Consider the following 21,718-nt stretch of genomic DNA (forward strand, 5'->3'; position numbering starts at 1 on the left):
ACAGTTGACTTAGTTTTTACTTATACTATATTAGCAAAGTCCCATTCATGTCTTTGGAGCATTAGGGCACAGACAGCGCAGCACTATATTTTTACTAGCCAGGCTGCAGACAGCACAGCAGCGTATGTAGGGACCTGGTGGGGTTTTTTTTTTTGTTTTCTAATTTGTGAACTATTCCTTTAGAAAGCTGTGAGCAGTGTCATCCAATGCATGTCTAAAGCCAGTCATAGATGGTTTGAATCTTGGCTGGTTTAGCAGGGACTAGCGGATATTTGAACCGATTCATCGATTGACTTGGGTAAAACCAGCATGTCAGATTTTTACATGTGATTATTGCCAGCAGCTATAGTCGTTAGCAATAATCACTGTGTTCTACTGGCAGCGATGACTCCATGCAGCTCTATAGGCATGAGAATGTACACAGACTTGTGTCCTTTTTACATCAATTTTTTACAATATTTTGGCAGCCCCATTCATTGGGAATAAGCTATGTTAATATGCATGCAAGGTGCAAGCTGGTACAGATGACAAATAATCCTTCTGGATTCCCCTGTAGCAGAGGCCTTGTTGGCACTGTGTTATTTGAAACTTTTCATATGCCAGTCACACGTTTAATATTTTTTTTAATATGATACCAACTTTAAAAGCCACCCCTGGACCCTGAAACCATCTTACACGTTTTCCGTTTGTCTCACTCTACAGGGACGGTGTGATGTCAATCTCAGGAACAACAGAAACCAAACTCCTCTACACTTGGCAGTGACTCATGGGCACATTAACCTTGTGCAACTTCTTGCGACGGAGGGAGGCGATGTAAATGCAGAAGACGAGGATGGGGATACTCCCATGCACATAGTACTAGTACAGCAGCATCTCACCTCTCTGGAGCCTGAAGGAGTTGGCTCAGCTATGCTCAACAAGGTAACACCAGATGATACTGTATGCATTGCAGGAATAATTTTGGTAGTATTAATTAAACCAGTCGGTGTGGTGGGACCAAGTTGATCATAGAAAACGTAGAAGAGTGACAACAGAAAAATTATCAAGTGGTCCATTGAATAAATAAAAATATATACACACACACACACACACACGCGCATCTCATAAAATTAGAAAATCATCAAAAAGTTTATTTCAGTAATTCAATTCAAAAAGTGAAACTCATATTTGATATACAGTTGTGCTCATAAGTTTACATACCCTGGCAGAATTTGATTTCTTTGCTATTTTTTCAGAGCATATGAATGATAACATAAAAATGTTTCTTTCACTCATAGTTAGTGTTTGGCTGACACCATTTATTATCAATCAACTGTTTACTCTTTTTAAATCACAGTGACAACAGAAACTACCCAAATGACCCTGATCAAAAGTTTACATACCCTGGTAATTTTGGCCTGATAACATGCACACATGTTGACACAAAGGGGTTTCAATGGCTAATAAAGGTAACCAGCCTCACCTGTGATCTGTTTGCTTGTAATTGGTGTGTATAAAAGGTCAATGAGTTTCTGGACTCCTGATAGGCCCTTGCATCTTTCATCCAATGCTGCACTGACATTTCTGGATTCTGAGTCATGGAAAAGGCAAAAGAATTGTCAAAGGATCTGCAGGAAAAGGTAGTTGAACTGTATAAAACAGGAAAGGGATAAAAAAAGATATCGAAGGACTATGAGAATGCCAATCAGCAGTGTTCAAACTCTGATCAAGAAGTGGAAAATGAGGGGTTCTGTTGAAACCAAACCACGATCAGGTAGACCAACTAAAATTTCAGCCACAACTTCCAGGATAATTGTTTGGGATGCAAAGAAAAACCCACCAATAACTAAGGACTCTCTGAAAAAATGTGGTGTGGCTGTTTCAAGATGCACAATAAGGAGGCACTTAAAGAAATATGGGCTGCATGGCCGATTTGCCAGAAGAAAGCCATTACTACGCAAATGCCACAAAGTATCCCGCTTACAATACGCCAAACAGCACAGAGATGAGCCTCAAACCTTTTGGCACAAAGTCATTTGGAGTGATGAGACCAAAATTTTAGCTTTGGCCACAACCATAAACACTACATTTAGGGAGGAGTCAACAAGGCCTATGATGAAAGGTACACCATTCCTACTGTGAAACATGTAGGTGGATCACTGATGTTTTGGGGATGTGTGAGCTACAAAGGCACAGGAATGTTGGTCAAAATTGATGGCAAGATGAACGCAGTATGTTATCATAAAATACTGGAGGAACATTTTTATTCATCATCCAGGAAGCTGTGCATGGGATGTAATTGGACATTCCAACATGGCAATGATCCAAAACACAAGGCCAAGTTGACCTGTCATTGGCTACAGCATATAAATAAAGTGAAGGTTCTGGAGTGGCCATCTCAGTCTCCTGACCTCAATATCATTGAGCCACTCTGGGGAGATCTCAAACGTGCAGTTCATGCAAGACAGCCCAAAGATTTACAGGAACTTTTTTTCCAAGAGGAATGGGCAGCTTTACCATCTGAGAAGATAAAGAGCCTCATCCACTAAAGACTTCAAGCTGTCATTGATGTTAAAAGGGGGCAATACAGGGTATTAAGAACTGGAGTATGTAAACTTTTGATCAGGGTAATTTGGGTAGTTTCTGCTGTCATTATGATTTAATTTTAAAACATTTTATTGAGTTTTGAGAAACAGAACAGAAATAAACAATTGCGGTCGCAGCCGCCAGATGTAGTTAACAACAAAAGCGTATCCAAGGTTAGGTACAATCAGGTAAGAAAATGACATTCAATGCATGTAAATTAGATTAAGTAGTATATGTTACAGTTATCTAGTGATATATATACGTTTTGTAGTAACGATAACATTTGTATTTATTTCCGTATTCAGAACACATATCAGAGTAGATGGGGTGTCTTAAGTTATACGACAACATGGGATCCATTCAGAATACGTGTATATTCCGTTACTGATAGGCATATTGTGTGAGTTCCTATAATCTGGGACGAATATCTAGAGGCTGTAGAACCTCTTGTACAACCTTATTTATGCCGAGTTATAGTCCTACAGCCTTTCATCAGTGTATGGACTAGGCAATCCTTGAGTGTGTTTTATTAGACCCATCTCGGTAGAGAATAAGCCAGAACTTCTACTCCTATGGGCTATTAAGTGGAGATTCGGGACCCTGGGATTCCACTCCCCCTCCCTCTCACCCCTACTGGGATCTGACTGTGAGAGGGGTGGGGAGCCCAAAAAAATTATAAGGTATATATACAATTACCTCGTCCCATTGTTAGTGAATTATGACAGCCCATCCGTCAACTAGAGATTGAGACATGAAAGGTTTGTTTGTATCTATGTCATTGAAGTTTAGAGACAACATAAGGGTTATCCACAGTTGCTACCAATTGTTAAGCAGGAGGGAGGGTATACGAGGCTGGGTATAGGGAATATAAAATAGTGAGGTACAGATGTCTAATAAGCATATCCTGATGCATGTAAGTATGTGGGGATCATCCCCCAGGTCAAGCTATTGGTTATGTAGAAGTGTTTTGTATTCCTCCGTTTGTTGAAACTGCAGCCAGCAGGCCCATGTATTTTGGAATTTATGTGAGGTTTCTTTGGCTTGGTGTATTGGGGCTTCCATCTCTGCAATTCTGGATACCCTCTGCAACCGTACTGCGACGCTATCAGGGGTGGTTGATTTCCAGTGCGTAGGGATGCAAAGTTTTGCTGCATTAATTAAGTGGTGCATGAGGGACTTCCTGTATTGTCTTTGCGGTAAAGAGGTGTGGTGAAGCAAGAATTGAGCTGGAGTAAACGCTGGTGTGTATGTCGTGATTTTTGTGATGAGATGGTTAACTGCGACCCAAAAGGGCTGGATTCGGTTGCATTCCCACCAGATGTGCAAGAGAGTTCCCCTGGCTCCCTCACACCTCCAACAAGTGGGAGGGACCTGGGGATAACATTTGTGTAGACGATCGGGGGGTTCTGTACCAACGTGAGTATATTTTGTAACCGTTTTCTTGTATCGACACGTTTAATGAGCCTTTGTGTATATTTAGCCAAATATTATCCCAATCCTCTTGAGTCAATGTTATGTTTAGGTCTTGTTCCCATCTCTGGGCGTAAGGGTTTTCCGATTTAGAGGGCGTTGGGGATAGCATGGTGTATAGTTGGGAAATGATATGTTTAACAGGGTCCCTGCTATTGCACATGGTTTCAAATGGGGTGAAATCTCTGCTCCATTGTTGTGATGTGGATGTCTTAAGTAAAAAGTGGCGGATTTGAAGAAATTGAAAGAATGATAATTCCCATTCGGGAAAGCGGGATGTGAGGGTGGAGAAGGGGATCAATTCCCCTTTGTCGAAGAAAGCTCCTGCCTTCCTAGCGGTGAATGCCTTATCGAGAGTAGTTGGACAATTATGCAAGCCCGAAGGAAAATCTGGGTTTCCGTCCAGCGGGGTCATTGGGCCAGGAGTTTGAGCAATGCGTGTCTTTTGGCAGATACGACTAAAGGTGTGTATGGTTGGGCCTATTAGGGGGTGTTGTAAGGTGTCTGGTAGCATGGATCAAAAGTTGATCCAGGGTAAGTGGTATATTGGAATTGAGGAGAAAGCACCCTCCAGTCTCACCCATGCTTTAATGTCAGCATGTACGTGCCAGTCGACTATTCTAGACAGGAGGCACGCCCAGTGATACTTCTGTACATCTGGTAGTCCTATTCCCCCCTGCCCAATGGGTTTTACTAAGGTGTCCCACTTGATGTGGGGAGGCTTGTCCGCCCACAAGAATTTTAAGCAAATACTTTTGTGCGTGGAGAAAAACACTGGGGGAAGTTTAATAGGGATTGTCTGTAGAAGGTATAAGAGTCTGGGAGGGGCGTTCATTTTCAGAATCGCCGCTCTACCAAACCAGGAGAATGGTTGTTCATGCCAGAACTCGAGGTCCAGTCTGAGGGTGTTAAGAAGTGGTAAAAAGTTTCTGGGGTATAAGTCTCCCAATTTGGCCGGAAGCTGTATACCCAGATATGTGATGGAATGCGACTCCCAGCTAAAAGGAAAATTGGCTTTACATAAGTGGACAATTTCTTCTGATAGAGTAATATTAAGGGCTTTAGATTTACCAAAGTTGATTTGGAGATTGGAAATTTCATTGAACAGGGAAAAGCCCCGTAGTAAGTTGGGTATTGTGGTGATCGGCTCTGTGAGGAACAGGAGCGGCGAATGCCGCTACTTTGTGTTGGATATCTTTGACCTGTACCCCTTTGACAGATGGATTTTCCCTGATTCTTTGAAGCATTGGTTCCATGGTGAGGACGAAAAGTATGGGGGAGAGAGGACAACCCTGTCTGTTTCCGTTGGACAGGGAGAAGGCATCCGACAGGTGACCGTTAATTTTGATTTTGGCCGACGGGGATGAATAAAGTGCTGCGATATATGCTAGGAGATGTTCTCCAAATCCCACCGATCGTAAGGCTGCTAGCATGTAGTCCCAAGCCACTCTGTCGAATGCCTTCTCCGCGTCCAGGGAAAGGAAAAAGCCAGGGGTGTTGAGTTGTCATCCAGTAATGCATATTAATAGCTTTTAGGGTGTTGTCACGAGCCTCGCGATTTGGGATGAAGCCTACTTGGTCTAGTGAGATTAAAGATGGTAAAAGGGGGAGTATGCGGTTCGCCAAGATTTTAGCATAAAGTTTTATGTCCACGTTGATTAAGGAGATGGGCCTGTAATTGGGGACTAGGGCTGCATCTCTACCAGGTTTGGGAATAACTGATATATGGGCTTCAAGGATGTCAGTGTTTGGTGGGATCAGTAGGCAGTGTATTGAAAAATTTAAGTATAAATGGGCTCAAAGTTTCCGCAAACATTTTATAATACCCAGTAGATAATCCGTCTGGACCCGGGCTCTTGCCTGTTTTCAATTGTTTAAGGGCCATCATCAGCTCCTCTCCTGTAAATGGAGAATCCACGCTTGCCGCCGTGTCGAGGGAAATGGGTTGTGGGCTGTAGTGTGCCAGAAAATCTAGTATTTTCTGTTGTCTGTCTTTTGCAGTGGTCTCAGTGTTCGGCGCTGGGAGATTATATAGATTCTTATAAAAATGTCGAAATTGATTAGCAATATCGGTGGGAGTTACATGCTTGTTTCCCTGTGGATCTAGGATATGATGAATGTTCGAAGAGGCTCGTTTCTTTTGGATTGCCCTCGCTAAATATTTGCTGGCTTTATTGCCGAATTCATAGAAAACGCATTGTGTGAGTGTAAATTTGCGTTTAATGGTTTTACCTAATTCTGTGGTCAGCTCTTCCCTTGCTAACTGAAGAGACTTGAGTGTGGATTCCGCGAGGGATTGCTTGTGTTTGGTCTCAAGGATACGTATGCGCTCGGATAAGTAGTGTATGTGGGCCTGTCTGATTTTCCGTCGTTTAGCTGCTAAGGCCATGCATTCTCCACGGACCACACATTTGTGCGCTGCCCAGAGTGTGAGCGGGTTCATATCGTCAGACGTGTTCTCCTGGAAATATTGCTTAAGGCATTTGTTAACATTTTGAACATTGTCAGCGTCGGTTAATAGAGAGTCGTCTAGACGCCAGGTGAATGGTGCGATAGGTGACCGTGGAAAGGAGACAGTAACTGCGATTGGGTGGTGATCCGAAAGAACCATAGGGTCATTAGACGCTGTCATAAGGGAGTCCAAGTCATTTTGAGACATAAAAAAATAATCAATTCGCGTGTACTTGCGATGTGGGGGAGAGTAGAATGTATAGTCTCTATCTCGTGGATGGAGGGTGAGCCAGGTGTCGTGTAGAGTTAGCGCCTGCAACTGTTTTTTGATCGCGTGCAACGCCCGATAGGTAATGCAAGAAGTTCCTGAGGATGAGTCTACTGTTGGTGAAAGTGGTATATTGAAGTCTCCTCCAACCACCAGCATGCCCTGGCAGAAGGAGGTGAGCTGATGAATCGCATCATGAAAGAATGGGACTTGTAGCTTGTTCGGGGCGTACAAGTTGGCCAGAGTGACAGTCCGGTTGTACAGTTTCCCTTTCAGAAATATATAACGGGCATTTGTATCAATTAGGGTATCTTGAATTTGGAGGGGACAGTGTTTGGAGATCAAAATTGAGACTCCTTTAGATTTGGCCTCCACATTGGTGGCGTGGTAAGCGATCGGATAGTATAAGAATTTTAATTCGGGCATGTGTGATTTGAAGTGAGTTTCCTGGAGGAAAACTATATCAGCTTTAGCTTTTTTAAGGAGTCTAAGGAGTTGAGATCTTTTTTCAGGTGTATTTAAACCCCATACGTTCAGGGAGTATAGATTGACCTGGGAGGACGAGATCGCAATGTCCTTACGTGGCATGATGATATGCAGTAATCTCACTAAGCAGATAAATAAGATTTAGATTGGGTTCGTGTATAAATTGAAAGGGGGAGAGGGAATAGGGAAGGGGCTAGGGGATAAGGTAAAAGAAAATAAAAAATTTACTTCACTGAGGTGCACCGGAAAGGAAGGGGACCAGCCCCCCCTTTAGTATTTCTAATGTTCGGTCGGGTACATTGCCCAGATGGGGGCCACCCCTATTGTCGGAGGTATTCCCCACTGGGTCCCTGTGTGGGGGTTGGACAATACCGATCGGAAGGAAACTAGAATGTGGTTGAACGAAGAATCTACTTCGCGCCACCGCCATCCATGGCCCTGATGTATATACTCATCAGATGACAGGGAGGTATCGAGTCACCATACATGTTATAACTCGATTTGTGAATCTGGCGAGAGATATGTAAACCCTGGTACCAGGGTATCACGCTGGATACATATGCGTCCAGATAGACCGTTCTCATGGTCTATTCAGACCAGTTATACTCTATGGTATCACCTGCGGCTCTAGAGAGCCATAGGTCGGCAGACATTCACTCCAAGAATGATATTATCTCGATATTGTAGAGGAAAGGGAACATAAGTGTCATTGAGTATATAACAAAAAACTCTGTATTCAACAAAAACTTGGCAGGCTGTAAACTGAAAGCAAGAACTGTAAAAAACAGATGATAATCAAACCAATAAAGTAAACTTCCTAAACCTCTTTTTGAGTCTTATCATGCATAGCACTTCCATTTCCATGCTGGAGATAATTTGCTGAGTTTCTCTGTATGTCATATATCCCATTTCCACCCCCTAGTCTAGCAAATAGCCATTTGACCCCTAAGGATGACTGGAGGGGTATTCTCATGAGAATACGGGCCTGGATATATTAGGCATAGTGTGTCCCTAGGGACATATATACATGCCCTTGTTCCCCACTTCAGTCATGAAGACTTGAAAAGGAAAGTATGTTCAAATCTAGGTTTCTACTACATTTTGAGAGTATGAGCCCATAACGTCCCGTGTGCAGCGTTTGACAAGCAGGTCATAGGTCCACCATACTTCTACTTCTGATAGGATGTTTGCTGAAGTGTGGGTGTGACCAGTTTGTTGTGTCCTCGTGTATCTGCTAGTGGGTGAAATGAGTACTACGCATGAGCCAGGAGGGGGTGCTGGAAGGCCCAAGTTGGTGCTTGTCCTCTTATCGGTATGAGCTTTGGGTTCTAAAGGATCCGCACATCTAAAGAGGAGTGTAGGAAAACGTGGTTGAGCAAAGTCAAACACATTAAAGTCAAAGGGTTGGGGCCTTCCAGCACTCCCTCGGTACATCCCCACCTCCCAATCATATTTATGCATATAGTTGCAGATAGTAAACCGTAGGCAAGGTAGGTAAGTATCTAATGCGAAGGCACTTAAAACCTAGTAGAAACCTGGTCACATCTCTCTCAATAGCGTCTATTTTATGTCGAATGGGGTATATTAAACGTATCTATTATACCCCCTTCTGGAGATCGTGGGTCCTTTACTGCAACTGTACAATAGGGAAGTCTTTGGTCGCTGCTCCCCAAACTGCCACTCTGCCAAACCTTACACTTTGTCCTGTAAGAGGCTCAGCAGCGGAGAGGTAGTTAGAGTCACAGAAGTGGGGATATTCAGACTTGGGGTCTAGACCAGGTATATGCCCCCAGTAGTTTGCGTCTTGGAACTCTATCATGTATACCTAGGGCTCCTGGTATCTCTACAGCATGTTAGTAGGGAGGATGCAGAGAAAAGAGAGGAAAGAAACAGCGAGAAGTTGGAGGTTAGAAAATGAGTAAGGGAAGAGGCAGAAGGGGGAATGTTCCTGGACTTAGCTGACGAAGAGGATTAATATCGTGGGGAGCACCCCGAGGGAGACCTGGGTCCCGTCTCGCTCTCCTGGATCTCGGTGAGTCGGTAGGGCTGCCATCCGTATAGGATTCCCTACGAGATGCGTAGTGCCTGTTGCCCGACGGGGATCTGCGCCTGCGATGTCTGGTGTTTTGGGCTTCCATCGGTTCTTCCTGAGGTCTTCCCCTTCCCGGTTGCACTCGGCTCCTGAACCCTGCATACCACGCCGGGATGTCCATGACTGGGATATTCATTGCCTCACAAAAGAGCGGGAGCTCCTCCGGAACCCTCAGTAATGCACTACGGCCGCGATAGGTAGCAGATAGACCGAAAGGGAACTTCCACTTGTACGAAATGCCTTTAGCACGTAGCTTATCCAACAGTGGCCGTAGATCCCTTCTGTGTTGAAGAGTAATTCCTGACAGGCCTTGGTAAATGTGGATTGATGCGCCCTCATGTTCTAGCTGTATCCTGTTCCGTGCCTTTCATAGGATTTCCTCCTTCAGCTTATAATCCACGAGGCAACACACAACATCCCGTGGGGGGTCAGAATCTCTCCCTTTGGGCCGCAAAGCTCTGTGAATTCTCTCCATAGCCACTGTAGACTGCGCTGGTTTATCTAATAGGTTGTTGAAAAGGCCTGTCACTGTCGCCTCTAACTGCTCTGCTTCCACAGATTCTGGCAGGCCCCTCACCCTCAGATTATGGCGCCGTCCTCTATTGTCCAAATCCTCTAAATGACGCTGGAGGTCCCTCATCTGCAAGGTGTGAGTGTCTATTGTGGAACCGATCGTGCGGATGGATGAGCTTTGTTGAGCTGTTATTTCCACCTCATGAACTCTGTCTGCAATAGACCTGATGTCCAGCCTAAGATCAGCTATGGCTGCAGACAGGGTTTCTTTAATGTCCGCTGCCACAGCTCTGAGATCCATGAGGCTGGGATGCTGCTGCTGCGGACTTCCCTGCTCTCTAATGTCTGTCAGTGTGAGGTGGGGAGATCCGCTCGGCTGCGCTGTGTGAGAGGGCTGTGTAAGAGACTGGCGGGAAGCCGCCATGTTACCTCTCTGAGAGCGGAAGATGTCCGGGATAGTGTGTTTATGGCTGCTTTGCTGCCGTCGTAGAGAGCGGGAGCGGGATGCGGAGGACTGTCTGGACGCTGTGCCCATGATTCGCCGGTCGTAAGATCGGTGGTAAGCCTCCGTTGTCGCTGAGGGGATGGATGGCAGCGGGAGCTCAGCTCTCAAGCGTCCATCTCCCTCCGAGGTCAGTCCACGCCCCCGTCATTATGATTTAAAAAGAGTAAACAGTTGATTGATAATAAATGGCTTCAGCCAAACACTAACCATATGTGAAAGAAACGTTTTTGTGTTATCATTCATATTCTCTGAAAAATGGCCAAGAAATCATAAATTCTGCCAGGGTATGTAAACTTATGAGCACAACTGTAGATGCGTTACACACAGAGTTATATATTTCAAGCATTTCTTTTAATTTTGATGATTATGGCTTAAAGCTAGTGAAAACCCAAAATTCAGTATCTCAGAAAATCTGAATATTACATAAGACCAATAAAAAAAGGATTTTTAATAGAGAATGGTTGGTTTACTGAAAACTTGTACTTGTCCATGTACAGTATAGTATGCACTCAATACATGGAGGGGGCTCCTTTTGCATGGATTACTGCATCAGTGCTGGGTGGCATGGAGTCAATCAGCCTGTGGCACTACTGAGGGGTTATGAAAGCCCGAGTTTCTTTGATAGCAGCCTTCAGCTCGTCTGAATAGTTGGATCCTCATGTCTGTCATCTTCCTTTTGATACCCCACAGATTCTCTATAGAGGTTTAGATCAGGAGAGTTTGCTGGCCAATCAAGCACAGTGATAGCATGAAACCAGGTATTTGTACTTTTGGCAGTGTGGACAGGTGCCAAGCCCTGCTGGAAAATTAAATCAGCATCTCAGGCTGCGCTGACTTTAGACTTGATAAAACAGTGGACCAACACCAGCAGATGACATGGCTCCCCAAATCATCACAGACTGTGCAAAATTTAGCATTTCATTTGGAAGTCGCGGGTTCCACAGTATGGCAGAAGAGTAGAGAGGTACAGAATCCAAGTTGCATGAGGTTCAGTGAGAAGTTTCCACAGTCAGTGATGATTTGAGGAGCCATGTCACCTGCTGGTGTTGGTCCATGAAAGCATGGATCCATCTAGCCTTGTATCAACAGTTCAGGCTGGTGGTGGTGTAATGGTGTGGGGGATATTTTCTTGGCACGCTTTGGGCCCCTTAGTACCAAATGAGCATCCTTTAAACGCCACAGCCTAGCTGAGCATTGTTGCTGACCAGGTCCATCCCCTTTATGACTACAGTGTACCATCTACTTCCGGGAGGATAATGCACCATGTCACAAAGCTCAAATCCTCTCAAACTGGTTTCTTGAACATGACAATGATTTCACTGCATTCATGTATAATTTTTTTTTTAACTTTTTGTCTAAGTGTAGATCTATGTTTGAGTCCACTTTACTATTGACTGACTCACTACCTCCACTGGAAATCTATTCACTACCTCTGCTAGAAGTATATCAGTGAGCACATAAACATGACAGCTTGACTTGGCCTGACTGAATGTAATGCTTGTTGCTGCAAAGAGGGGGTGAGGGTGGAGATGGGCAGAACTGACAATTTCTAACTGGGGAACAGCAGCCGTTAGATTTGTTTTTAAGCTGTCAGTCAATGGCAGGCCATTGGCTTCTGAGATCATTGATCAGACATTCACAACTGTAATCTCATATCTATGGGATTGCTTAGTTGTGACAGCACAATTAATCAAACTTGACATCAATGCAGCTTTATCAGTGTCCATCTGCAGCCTTGTCCATCATTGCAGCCTTGTCAGTGTCATATGCAGCTTTGTCATGCAGCTTTGTCCATCATTGTAGCTTTGTCATGCAGCCTTGTCCATCGTTGTACCCTTGTCAGTGTCAATTGCAGCCTTGTCCGTTTTATTTGCAGCTTTTTTTTTTTTTAAATGGCGCCGCCGAGATACAGAGCTGGATGTCCTGTGTATCTCGGCGGCGCTTGGTAGTTCTCAGCCGCCTTCGGTCATTCTCAGCCGCCTTCGGTCATTCTCGTCAGCTTTCGGCTATTCTCGTCACCTTTCGCCCGCTCTCGGCGGCTTTTGGCTGACAAGAAGGGCCAAAGGCGGCTGAAAGCAGCCGAATGTCGCCGAGAAGAGCCAAAGGCAGCTGAAAGCCGCACAGAGGCTCAAAATGGTGGAGAATCGGCGTATAACACACACCCATGATTCTCCCCTGATTTTAAGTGGAAAAAAGTGTGTGTTCTACGCCGATAAATATGGTAAGTGTCATTCATGAGATAATTATGAGGTTGTTTTTAGGGGCGGAATAGGGTAGGGGTTAGGTGGGGCAACTGGTGGCGAGTAAACCTTAAGGCCTGGCTAGTAGCTCAGGACTTGAAATTTTGAGCCCCGGATTAATTTATATATGTCAAGTATTCATATGATACCAAAACAATTCTGGCTTAATCCAGTTCTTATAGGTGATCCAGCCTGTCTGTGACTCTCACATGGTCACATGGCTGAATCATGTATAGGATGAGCTTTTGTTTCATTGAAAAAAAATAAATCATTGATGACCTCCTGCTGGAAATCAGAGCTAGAATGTTTGTGTATTTTTTTTTATACTTTATGTATTCTCTTTTCCAGCTGCAAACTAGTGGGTTGCTTGGGAACACAGAATTAAATGTTGGAACAGCAATTGCTTGCTTCTTGGCTTTGTCGGGGGCAGACATTACCTATGCCAATCACAGAGGAAAATCTCCTTTAGACCTGATAACCGATGGAAGGATAGCACACCTTGTGAAAAACTTTGCTCAGAGATTCAGGTAAACATGTCTCTTAAATGTTCCCAGGGATCCTTCACCTAGTTGTACCTAATCAATTGTTACCAGCAACGTCATGTATTGAGTTGCAGAATAATAGTCTCCAATCATTAAAATAGACAACACGGGCAAATTGTTTTCTGGCAGGCTCCATATTAGGCTCAGCGATTTCTCAACGAATGAGAGTCCTTCTTTGAGAAAGTACCATGCCTAGTGCAAAATATGTTATTATTGAACTTGTACTTGCTGGCTATTAAATAAAGGAAGAATATTATTTTGTAATTCGGTGTGCAGCATTCCTATTGCTGGTACAATTAATGGCTTCGGTGGAGATGAGCCAAGCCAGCATCTGAGATGTGATTGTGAAGCATGCAGCCTGATTTTGCCTGGAGCGATATATGAAATATTTGATTTATACTTGATGAGATGGTTTCTATGCCAATTAATAACTACCACACAGGTGCCTTTCAGCTGTTCTGCACAAAAGAATGAGATGTGTCATTGCGACTTCTGCCTTTCAGCTAGGCTGGCCCTTTTGCTTCAGTGCTTTGAATCATTGGCCTGTCACAAATATGCAGATGAAGGCTTGTGGTTGTTCTCAGACTTTCCTGATATGTACAGTGCCTTGGGAAAGTATTCGGCCCCCTTGAACTTTTCAACCTTTTGCCACATTTCAGGCTTCAAACTTAGATATAAAATTTAAATTTTTTGTGAAGAATCACCAACAAGTGGGACACAATTGTGAAGTGGAACGAAATCTATTGGATAATTTAAACTTTTTTTAGCAAATAAAAAACTGAAAAGTGGTGCGTGCAAAATTATTCGGCCCCTTTACTTTCAGTGCAGCAAACTCACTCCAGAAGTTCAGCGAGGATCTCTGAATGATCCAATGTTGTCCTAAATGACTGATGGTGATAAATAGAATCCACCTGTGTGTAATCAAGTCTCTGATTAAATGCACCTGCTCTGTGATAGTCTCAGGGTTCTGTTGAAAGCGCAGAGAGCATCATGAAGACCAAGGAACACACCAGGCAGGTCCGTAATACTGTTGTGGAGAAGCTTAAAGCCGGATTTGGATACAAAAAGATTTCCCAAGCTTTAAACATCCCAAGAAGCACTGTGCAAGCGATCATTTTGAAATGGAAGGAGTACCAGACCACTGCAAATCTACCAAGACTTGGCCGTCCTTCTAAACTTTCAGCTCAGACAAGGAGAAGACTGATCAGAGATGCAGCCAAGAGGCCCATGATCACTCTGGATGAACTGCAGAGAACTACAGCTGAGGTGGGAGAGTCTGTCCATAGGACAACAATCAGTCGTACACTGCACAAATCTGGCCTTTATGGAAGAGTAGCAAGAAGAAAGCCATTTCTCGAAGATATCCATAAAAAGTCTCATCTAAAGTTTGCCACAAGCCACCTGGGAGACACACCAAACATGTGGAAGAAGGTGCTCAGGTCAGATGAAACCAAAATTGAACTTTTTGCCCACAATGCAAAACGATATGTTTGGCGTAAAAGCAACACAGCTCATCACCCTCAACACACCATGCCCACTGTCAAACATGGTGGGGGCAGCATCATGGTTTGGGCCTGCTTTTCTTCAGCAGGGACAGGGAAGATTGTTAAAATTGAGGGGAAGATGGATGCAGCCAAATACAGGACCATTCTGGATGAAAACCTGTTGGAGTCTGCAAAAGACCTGAAACTGGGACGGAGATTTATCTTCCAACAAGACAATGATCCCAAACATACAGCAAAATCTACAAAGGAATGATTCACAAATAAACGTATCCAGGTGTTAGAATGGCCAAGTCAAAGTCCAGACCGGAATCCAATCGACAATCTGTGTAAAGAGCTGAAAACTGCTGTTCACAAACGCTCTCCATCCAACCTCACTGAGCTCGAGCTGTTTTGCAAGGAAGAATGGGCAAGAATTTCAGTCTCTCGATGTGCAAAACTGAGAGAGACATACCCCAAGCGACTTGCAGCTGTAATCGCAGCCAAAGGTGGCTCTACAAAGTATTAACGCAAGGGGGCCGAATAATTTTGCACGCCCCACTTTTTCATTTTTTTATTAGTTAAAAAAGTTTCAAAAATCCAATAGATTTCTTTCCACTTCACAATTGTGTCCCACTTGTTGGTGATTCTTCACAAAAAATAAAAAATTTATATCTTTGTTTGAAGCCTGAAATGTGGCAAAAGGTTGAAAAGTTCAAGGGGGCCGAATACTTTCGCAAGGCACTGTATGTTTCAGTGCTGGAGTTGATAGGTGAGCTCAACAGCCAGTCAACTAGAATTTTCAGAAAAAGGTCCGCAATGACATTCCATTAGTTTCTGTCAGATTTAAATTTTCACTATACTATATTATCTCCTAAATGACTCTCCTGACCTTAGGGTCTTATTTTCCTGTTCGTGCTGTATGGCTCATGGAGGACTGCAAAGTATCAACTGGCCCCAAAGTGTGCACAGACAACATCCCATTTATTTATTTTGAGAGGTTTTCTATTATGTAATGCAATGCCTGGCATTTGTCTATGCATGAATATAAGACCGCACCGCTCGCCCAGCCTTTTGGCGGCCACCCAGCTGGGCTGTTTCTGGAGCCCACGGCCGCCCACTCAGCCTCTTTGCAGCCACCCATTCAGTTTACGGCATGGAAGAGATTAGAGGTCAGCTGACTGGTGAGGAATGTGAAGTGGGAGGGGCTGGAGGAGACCCTATCTCCTGATTTCGGCATAGGTGTCACTGCTGCGAGACACCACAGAGCTGGGGACACAGTGAAGTTGGAGACACAGTGTGTAACACTACCTGTGATTATATTTGCCATTAAAAGTCCCCACTACAGTTCTCAGATCAGCAGATTACCTTGATCAAAAGCAACTAAGTTGGCTGATCAGAACTCCCCCCAGCATTTCCACTGATCCCAACTTCCCGCCAGCACTGCCACTCATCCCATTCCTCCTATACAGGAGTAAGAGAAGGAATACAACTAGAGAATACATGGAAGGGAGAGGAAAAGAGGAGGAACATAGAAAAAGGGAGTTAAAGAATAAGAGAACAAGAAAGAAGGTTAGGGAGGGATGGGACAAAAAAACAAGAAGTCAGGATAGAGGGAGATAAAAGGGAAATAAAGGAGAACATAGAGAGAGTGGTACATCCTAAAATGTACCATAAGGGATTTTAATACTGTACGAGTGGAAGGGACTCAGGGAACGCTAAATGTCCGTGGGTTAGGAGCACAAATTACTTGTCTTGTCTTGACTAGGACGCTGACAACCCACGCTACTAAAATAATTTTACTGTATTAGGGACTTTTGAGGCAACAAGGGAAAGGATATAAACAAAAATTACATAAATTATATTTTATTAAGTATAAAATTGTTGCGGTGCAAACATCACCAAAAATGTAATTAATAAAAAATAAAAACAAGTTACAATCATGAATCGTTAATGTATTTGTAGATATTCATCCCAACGCGTTTCAGGGCAATTGAGCAGTCCTTTCACCAGGGGCGTTCAAAACAGGATGAGACTACCATAGCATATTCTAAAATTCAAAAACAAAAAACCCAAATAGTAAAAATAGAAAAACACACAACAAAACAGACCAAAACGCATGAAAAACAAAAAACTCATCAGTAGCAAGCGCAAAAATGGGAGCATTGTTGAGGCCATGGTTGTAAACTCACCTACCGATTCTAGAAAGTCTATTGCTGTTACATGATAGATGTTACGTGCTTGAATGCAGAATGGTTCAAAACCTTAAGTATACTTAAGGTTTTGAACCATTCTGCATTTGTTGAATGCATTCCCACTGATAAAATGTAATTTTTGTTTATATCTTTTCCCTTGTTGTCTTAAAAGTCCCTTATACTTGCTTAGAGGGTATTTGCCTCTCTATATTCACTTTAGGATTGACAACCTACAGCCCCTATCGGTGGAATTATACTTCACAGATAAATATTAAAACCTGACATGGATTCTAACCTTATCACACTATCCAAAACACAATGAAAAATGACTAGGATATAATATAAAGCAGTGTCCTTTGATGAATTTGTAATGTTTTCTTTGCCTCATTCTCCCTTTCCTGTAGTTTTAACTTTATAGGTTCCCCATAAAAATAAAGATTTTGTCATATTATTTATGCTTTGTTACATTCTTGCTCATCTTGCGTCAATTACATTTCAAATTGCATGCTATTTTGCCTCTTATTGTTATTACAGGGAGCAACAAGCTGAGTCAGATTCCTCTACCATCTGCACCCTTCGCAGGGTACACACCACCCCTAACACCATGACCAACCTAAGCCTGCCCACTTCTACCAGTCCTGCCGAGTGCCTGGTGTGCTCAGAGCTTGCAGTGCTCATCAGCTTCTTTCCTTGCCATCACAGCATAGTGTGTGAAGGTAAGCTGACCTGTCATATCAACAAAGACCCCTTTGCTTTACAAATTTCTCACATCTCTTATTATACATAAATGTACTGTATATAATCACTATGCCATTCATTGATAAGGTTTATTTTTACTAGCAAAAAACATTTTGTACTACAGTTTTTGTATCTTCTTAATTGGGCTTAGCTATAACAATAGCTAACAAGGGGCGGCTGGGTGACCTGCCATGATGCTGGGGGGGGGGAGGTGTCTGTAACCATATAAGCATTGGTGCTAGGAAGAGATAATGTTACTACTGTCTACAGAGCTAAAATCATCTTGGCTCACCTGCAGAGCTTTACAGGTAAGTGGTTTGTTTCACAGCAATGGCTGTCAGGAAGGAACTGGTGTCATGCATTGACTTAAGGACATGTGACCTGGTTTGTGATTTTTAAAGCAACCCTTTAACTAGAGAGCATACAATTCTAACAACCTTAAAAGTTGTCTGTCATGTACAAAGCTCTTTTGGTGTCCTCTATATTCACTGCATATGAAGCATTTTATGGAGAACATGCTAAGGCTGCAGGACAGCTATCTAATAGAGTAGTTATTTGACTCTTACCCACCACTGTGGACATTGCTTTCACAGGGGAGGAAGGGTATCAAAAAATGCTATGGACCCACTTGATTTGTAGTAACTGTACACCCAACATCCATCCTCTACAACACAGCAGGGTCCACCCCAATGCTGGAAACACCATTATTTTAGTACCATGGTTTTCATTATGTACAGTGTAGTGTCACCCCTAGATGGCGCTGTAGAAAGCCTATGAATAAACACAGCTTAATCATGACAAGGTTGACAGACCTTAAATTATTGTAAATTATTATTTTAATCATGCAGGACAGAACACAGGTGTTGATTCTTACACCATGGGTTATGGGGCTGCTGTTTTGAGGTGATTAGGCACTAGCAAAAGCTTTGCTGGGAACTGCCCCACAGTGTAGCCATATAACCTCCACCCACTCCATGATGGTCCAGTTTTATTAGCAAGCAGTATGGAGATCAGAGAAAGTGGGGAGAGACCTGTGTCTCCTTTGTCACTCTGTGAGGCTATAGTTTTTTTTGCTAGTATGTTTAAGTTATTTACCCCTATTCCTGTCAGAGAAGACCTTTTTTTTTTTTTTTTACCTATGTTTTACCAGGTTTCCTTATCTTCAACTGATGCTTTCAGGATCAAGATCTGACTGCTTTTCCCCTTATGGCTCACTAGCAGATTCCAGATTGGTTATCATGAATGCACATCTTGGGATCTGTACCCATAACTCACAACAGTGGCGCTGGCCTGTAATGTTTTCTTTAGATAGTGAATCTTGTGTTTGGTGCTCACCTTGCTATGTAGTGCAACGAGTGGATTAGCCTCGGTGCTGTACAGGTCCAGGGCCATGGTCCATTCTTGTGGCACCCAGACTCTAAAGATGACCCCTTTCAGGATATGCCCACTGTGATGGGCGAAGCCTGAACCAGTGACATGGAAAGACAAGGTTTGAAGATTTTTGATCTTTTTTAATTATTTCCTAGATAGGTAGTAGATACTACACTTTATCCTCCAAGAGGCACCACAGTGCTAAATGTAGTCCGTTTGGAGGGCACAGGGTATGCATTTACCTACTTAAAAATTGGTGGTCTTTTTCTCCACCTCAGTACCAGAAGTTCTTCTGTGATGTTAGTACTCATAAGATGGCAATTCCTTCATACCAGACACACTGAACCCCCTCAGTTTGCATCCATTCTATGATTAGCCGGCAGGTAAAGAGCCTCACTTAGCAATGACGGATTATCGGCACTTGGAAATGGAAGGAAGAGAGGCAAGATTTCGCCCCCTCCTTCGGAGCTTAGTCATGGGGAATGGAATCACATGGGAAGAATAAAGGGAATTCTGCTGCAGGACCTGAAGAAAGTCCAAGTACCCCACAAACTGATCCTATTCTGGAGCAAGGTCTTATACTACTCAAGTCCTCTTATTCGGCTCACTGACAGACATGCAACATATGGCTTGTCTCACTAAAGCTGAATTTTCTGCCAAGTACGAGAAAAGCATCTATTCCTAGAGAACGTTTCCCTATATAATAATTGGCCCATCTCAGGGGGGGCTATTACCTTCTCTTGCTAATTTTGATGCTTTGTACCATATGGAAGGGAAGCTTGATATAGAGATGTAAAAAGGGGAAAACACTGTGCTATCACAATATAAACAATCAAATGAGTACAGCAGCTATCACGCAAGCAAACAAAGCTAAACAGAATATAAAATAATTAGTGTAGCGCTAGAAAATGTGCAAAAAATGTATGTGTACAAGTATAGTGTACAAATAAAGTGTCAATATGACTAAATAAAAAGAAATTAGTATAGTGAATACTAAGGGGATATATAATCCCACAAAATGTGTACAATTCAGTGAAACTATAGCTTCATATAATTTATACTAGAAAAATGTACTTCCATTAGTTCTTTCCACTCTACACAGTCCTCTTAAAGTGCCAGGTGTGGAAATATGGATGGAAATCTTCCCATAAGATGATCCCAAAGAGGTAGAGGGACTGTATAAAGTGATGAAACCAGCAGCAACAAACAATTGACTGAAGCTGTGTCTGCAATCAATCTTTCACTAATAGAAGATGGGTACACTTACCGATGGTGTTGGACCCACCTGTCGTACGACAGTGGGTCAGTAAGGCTTGTAATCTCAATGGGTCCCAGTCAGGCTCTGTAGGATGGGTCCTAGTAAGGAATCCTCGTTTCCCCATCTTGAAACTCAAACAAAACAGGCACTCCTAGTGATAGTCCACACCTGGTCGTCTCCAGATTCCAAGGAAGCAGATATTTGGGACGAAGTATATCCAGAAATGAATTTTAAGGAGGAGGCTTATAACCCACTTTGGTACTGGCACAGCACTTCCATGAGTTTTACATAAAATTCATTTCTGGATATACTTCGTCCCAAATATCTGCTTCCTTGGAATCTGGAGACGACCAGGTGTGGACTCCCACTAGGAGTGCCTGTTTTGTTAGAATTCCAAGACGGGGAAACGAGGATTCCTTACCAGGACACATCCTACAGAGCCTGACTGGGACCCATTGAGATTACAAGCCTTACTGACCCACTGTCGTACAACAGGTGGGTCCAACACCATTGGTAAGAGTACTCATCTTCTATTAGTGAAAGATTGATTGCAGACACAGCTTCAGTCAATTGTTTGTTGCTGCTGGTTTCATCACTTTATACAGTCCCTCTACCTCCTTGGGATCATCTTATGGGACGATTTCCATCCATATTTCCACACCTGGCACTTTAAGAGGACTGGAGTCCCCTAGAGTGGAAAGAACTAATGGAAGTCCATTTTTCTAGTATAAATTATATGAAGCTATAGTTTCACTGAATTGTACACATTTTGTGGGATTATACAGTGCCTTGCGAAAGTATTCAGCCCCCTAGAACTTTTCAACCTTTTGCCACATTTCAGGCTTCAAACATAAAGATATAAAATTTTAATTTTTTGTGAAGAATCACCAACAAGTGGGACACAATTGTGAAGTGGAACGAAATCTATTGGATAATTTAAACTTTTTTAGTAAATAAAAAACTGAAAAGTGGTGTGTGCAAAATTATTCGGCCCCTTTACTTTCAGTGCAGCAAACTCACTCCAGAAGTTCAGCGAGGATCTTTGAATGATCCAATGTTGTCCTAAATGACTGATGGTGATAAATAGAATCCACCTGTGTGTAATCAAGTCTCTGTATAAATGCACCTGCTTTGTGATAGTCTCGGGGTTTTGTTGAAAGCGCAGAGAGCATCATGAAGACCAAGGAACACACCAGGCAGGTCCGTAATACTGTTGTGGAGAAGTTTAAAGCCGGATTTGGATACAAAAAGATTTACCAAGCTTTAAACATCCCAAGGAGAACTGTGCAAGCGATCATTTTAAAATGGAAGAAGTATCAGACCACTGCAAATCTACCAAGACCTAGCCATCCCTCTAAACTTTCAGCTCAGACAAGGAGAAGACTGATCAAAGATGCAGCCAAGAGGCCCATGATCACTCTGGATGAACTGCAGGACAACAATCAGTCGTACACTGCACAAATCTGGCCTTTATGGAAAAGTGGCAAGAAGAAAGCCATTTCTCAAAGATTTCCATAAAAAGTCTCGTCTAAAGTTTGCCACA

The 21,718-nt window shown here is 43.1% G+C and overlaps 1 protein-coding gene across 6 annotated transcripts in view; it reads left to right on the forward strand.

The window, feature by feature from the left end:
* Positions 1–21,718, forward strand: part of MIB2 (MIB E3 ubiquitin protein ligase 2) — a 278,178-nt gene that overhangs the window by 228,706 nt on the left and 27,754 nt on the right. For all 6 annotated transcript variants that reach the window (XM_077457589.1, XM_077457592.1, XM_077457591.1 and 3 more), the window contains 3 exons: positions 703–921; positions 12,939–13,117; positions 17,343–17,524. In XM_077457589.1, coding sequence (XP_077313715.1) covers positions 703–921; positions 12,939–13,117; positions 17,343–17,524 — 580 coding nt within the window. The remainder of the gene's footprint in view (positions 1–702; positions 922–12,938; positions 13,118–17,342; positions 17,525–21,718) is intronic.

This window comes from Lithobates pipiens, unplaced genomic scaffold, assembly GCF_037356315.1.
Source record: "Lithobates pipiens isolate NorthernLeopardFrog02 unplaced genomic scaffold, aLitPip1_a1.2 Scaffold_27, whole genome shotgun sequence".
Classification (NCBI taxonomy): Eukaryota; Metazoa; Chordata; class Amphibia; order Anura; family Ranidae; genus Lithobates; species Lithobates pipiens.